Below are 4183 nucleotides of genomic sequence, written 5' to 3' on the forward strand. Positions count from 1 at the left end.
CTACACATATTCTTCTCCATTTTGATATGTACTGGTTACGGTCGTATATGTCTGTATATACATCATATGTAGTACGTATGTTGACAGAGAAACAGGCGTATACTACACGAACAGCTGCTATCAGAAAGACAATAAAACCGGTATAAAATTTGATTGTGTTAGTTTATTGTTAAGTAAAAGCAGCAAATGAAAAAATGTTGAATGATTTCCATCGCAAATGTTATGTAGTATTTGGATGTTAACCCAACAAACTTCCAATAGTGTCTATTAAGCCTGTTTTGTAAGATCCAACATATATTGGCCAATCGTGATACACAAAAGAGAAAGGAGTAAGAATTGTGTCTAAGCTTCTATACTCTTTCAATGTAACATACCTAAGAGAGAGAGAGACCATGATCAAAATTCTGAGCATAAATTCAACATAACAAGTGGAAAAGAAAAAGAACAAAGCTCATTTTTATGTATCTTGTTTAAAATTAGACTTACCAACTAAAAAGAACTCATTTAAAGACCTTAACTCACGAAACTGAGTCTTTTGTCTCTTTATAAATTGCAATTTAGGAACACTACATCAAGAGGCTGATTCTTACATAAAACTTGTTAACAGAAAAACTGAAACCAAAAAAGCAGCATTCCACATTTTTAGCAAAGCCTTGTGTTTCAAAGCTTATTAGAGCATTTGAGCAGCTGTGTTTAGCTTCTCCGCTAGACTCAACTGTGTCCTTGTTATGCTTGAAAGGTACAACAGAAGCAATTGGTCCTGCAACAACAGAAGAAACAACCATTAGTTTTTACGAAGTGTTTTGCTTTGGCTTTGAGTTTTGCAATCTTTTTACCTGGAGGCTATCGTTCACAAGGTCATCGAAGACTTGAGGAGGTAATTTGGGAAGGGAGGCTACTGCATCTGCAATGAATCGTCCAATGTTGTTGTCTGGAGCTGTTTGACCTTCCTGAGGAATTTTATTAAAACTCTGTATCAAAGATCATGTATCTATGGTGGATAATAAACAGTCAGTTTAAAGTCAAGATATCATAAGCTTACCACGACGCTGTCAACATATTTGTAGACATCGTTAATTAAAGTTAACAGTCTCTCCATTGTTAGCTCCATTCCTTCCAAGTCATTTGGGAGTTTGTCAACAGATGTTGCCTTGAGGACATTGACTGCAGATCAAAACGATGTTTTCTGATCAGTTCATTAATCTACTGAATAGACACAACCTAAGATCATCTATTCCATTAATTCATTCACAATCATTAGGGAAACTATCTCTAGATACTGAATCAAGCATGCAGAAACTGAAGTACTTAGACAATTGTGGACTGTATGTAATTTGAATATAGCATTGGTTACAAATAAAATTTCGATATTGAAGATAAAGAAAAGGATAGAATACTCACATCCGACTCTCTCAGCATCAACCATACGGAGATCAACAGGAATCTCTTGAAATTGTGCAGCAAGTTGTCGATCACCAAGTGAAAGGTTTGAAGAGACAAAAGCTTTTATGGTACCCTCACCATTTGTAAAGCCAGTGTCCACAGTTAGGTGAATTGGGTTGGTAACTTCTCTAGCATAGAACTCATGAATCAGCGCACTACCGCCATTAACCCCAGCACCAGTTGAATACCTGCAAATCAATAAGTTGTTCAATCAGCTATTCCAAAATGAGAACTACCTACCACTAAAGCAGTTTTCCAACACATCAAAAAACAGCTACAAGAATCGTGTGACAAAGATATAAGACTAATCATGAGAGTTAAAGAGTGGAAAACGAGAAGTACCAGCCGACAATAATTTCCTTGGGATTCACCTTAAGATGTGAAGCTAACATATTGTGGTGGTAATCAATATCCACAGCAACCTGCATCCATATGAAACCATAACCCTCAAAACGTATAACAAGTCACAGCTTTTAGGTGTGAAGCTAACATTTGACCTGAAACGAATTTGTTTTTCAAAGAAGAAAGCTGACAATATGTTCACTAGCAAAATCATAATGGAATGACCAAAGACGTATGAATAAGCTAAATTCGTCTACACTACTCCTATAAACCTCACATTCTAACAAGCAAATCTTCAGCTAAGAAACAGATCTAGAATCTCCAAGAGAAACAACGATAGAGGAATCGAGAGGGACGAGAGATTTAGAGATCGAAATCGAACCTGATCAGAAAATTCATTGTGAGGGACGGCGTATGAATTGCGGATATCGACGGTTCCATCAGGTAAGATAGATCCGAGGAGAGTTCCGATGACTCGTTCAGCTGAGTCAGGACGTCTCACGAAGCAATCACAGACGTTAAAGATAACGAGAGGGTGGATTCTCGCCGTGAGTACAGAGGTTGTTGCCGTCGCCGTTGATGACGGAGCCACGAATTGCAAGACGGTGTGCTCGCTCGCCGCCGCCATGGTTAAGATTCTGAGAACGGGTAAAAGGCGCGAGAGAGTGGAGATTTAGGGTTTCCGATGTGAGCGTTAGAGGAATGAGGGAGAAGGCATGTGATACAGAAGAGATAGGTCAGGTGCTAATGGGCCAACAATTAGGCCCATTATATGTTTTCTTGGACTAACCAAAAGTCCCAATAAAACTCTGTTAATAACTAATATTAAATGGTTAAGTGAGACGTATTTTAGATTAGTAAACTAAGTAAAACAATGGAATAGAAATGTAGGATAACAATAACATTCTTTTGACCCTCTGATAAGCGCTCTACATTTGGGTGCGCCAACAAAGGAGGATACTCTAGGTTGGCATTTCACAAAATCCGGAAAATATTCAGTTAAATCTAAATATCATACGGCCCGACTAGAAAATCTGGAAAATTCTCTGCCGTTTATTGGCCCGGACATCACATCACTAAAAGCACATACTTGGAAAGTGCAATGCCCGCCGAAGCTACAACACTTTTTGTGGCAAATGTTAGCAGGCTGTGTTTCGGTCACAGAGAATTTGCGGAAAAGAGGGATAAATTGCGACATAGGATGCGCAAGGTGCGGTGCGGACGTGGAAACTATTAATCATACAATTTTTGAATGCCACCCTGCCCGGAAAATTTGGGAACTTTCGCAGATTCCTACGGTTCCAGGCATGTTTCCCTCGACGTCTATTTATGCTAATTTGGATCACTTAGTTTGGAGATACCCTCAGAATTCGATTCATCGTCATATCCATGGATAATATGGTATATCTGGAAAGCACGAAATGAGAATTTTTTTTACTGACCGGGATAAGGACCCACAGGAAGTTTTATGTTTAGCAGAAAAAGAGGCACAATCTTGCAAGGCAGCTCAAGTCGAGCTACATACTGAAAATTTAGGTTCTTTGGTTCCTGATACTCGACCTCGAGTAAGGGATATTTCTCGTGATACTATCTATTCTGGCCATCGTTGTTTTGTGGATGGATCGTGGAAAGAAAATGATAAGTTCTCAGGTACTGGTTGGGTATGTACTTCAGCAAATGGAGAGGCGCCAACTATAGGAGCTGCCAACATACGTAGAAGTCTCTCTCCCTTACATACCGAAGTGGAAGCTCTTCTTTGGGCGTTGAAGTGCATGATAGGTGCAGACAACCAAGATGTAGCTTTTTTCACAGACTGTTCAGACTTGGTGAAGATGGTGTCTTCTCCAACCGAATGGCCGACATTTTCAGTGTATTTGGAGGAGTTACAGAGCGACAAGGAGGAATTTTCAAATTTGTCTTTATCTTTAATTTCTCGTAGTGCAAATGTAAAAGCGGATAATTTGGCACGAAAAATTCGTACCGAACCGCATCATATCACATATGTAAACAACATTCCTCAGGAATGGCTCTTTTGAGCATTAATTAAAAGCGGTTGACAAAAAAAAAATAACATTCTTTTGACTCTCTTCCGATTGATTTGGACTCGATTTTGCGAGATGATAGCCTTGGGTCAACACGACCAAAGCGTATCCGTATGTAATTTGTTTTTTCTTTTATTTTAATAAAGCATGAGAGACATTTTCTCCCGGGGAATTACCAAAAAAAAAACAATAACATACACCGCCGTCATTGAATATAATAGTACCATGATATTAAAATTGAACTTTGAATATAATAGTACCATGATATTAAAATTGTTTTTTTTTTTCTCATACACTAACATCTATAAAAGATAGGTGTTGATTTGTTGACGATTAGTCAAAGGTTTATGTAGTCA

The 4183-nt window shown here is 38.4% G+C and overlaps 1 protein-coding gene across 1 annotated transcript; it reads right to left on the reverse strand.

Annotated features, from left to right (window-relative positions):
- Positions 1 to 436: 436 nt before the first annotated feature.
- On the reverse strand, positions 437 to 2569 carry LOC9298447 (eukaryotic translation initiation factor 3 subunit F). Its single transcript, XM_002862324.2, has 6 exons — positions 2168 to 2569; positions 1786 to 1865; positions 1402 to 1631; positions 1043 to 1164; positions 837 to 950; positions 437 to 760 (listed from the first exon to the last, which is right to left on the reverse strand). The coding sequence occupies exons 1-6, from the start codon at positions 2411 to 2413 to the stop codon at positions 671 to 673; spliced, it is 882 nt and encodes a 293-aa protein (XP_002862370.1). The 5' UTR covers positions 2414 to 2569; the 3' UTR covers positions 437 to 670.
- Between the last annotated feature and the right edge of the window lie 1614 nt (positions 2570 to 4183).

This window comes from Arabidopsis lyrata (genome assembly GCF_000004255.2).
Source record: "Arabidopsis lyrata subsp. lyrata unplaced genomic scaffold ARALYscaffold_624, whole genome shotgun sequence".
NCBI classification, from domain to species: domain Eukaryota; kingdom Viridiplantae; phylum Streptophyta; class Magnoliopsida; order Brassicales; family Brassicaceae; genus Arabidopsis; species Arabidopsis lyrata.

Bases quoted from the DNA above. Each gene is read 5' to 3' on its own strand.
- LOC9298447 (XM_002862324.2), bottom strand. From the start codon at position 2,413: ATGGCGGCGGCGAGCGAGCACACCGTCTTGCAATTCGTGGCTCCGTCA. The intron at 1,632-1,785 runs GTACTTCTCGTT...ATTGATTTGCAG, and splicing joins AAGGAAATTATTGTCGGCTG to GTATTCAACTGGTGCTGGGG. The intron at 761-836 runs GTAAAAAGATTG...CTGTTGTTGCAG, and splicing joins TTGTGAACGATAGCCTCCAG to GACCAATTGCTTCTGTTGTA.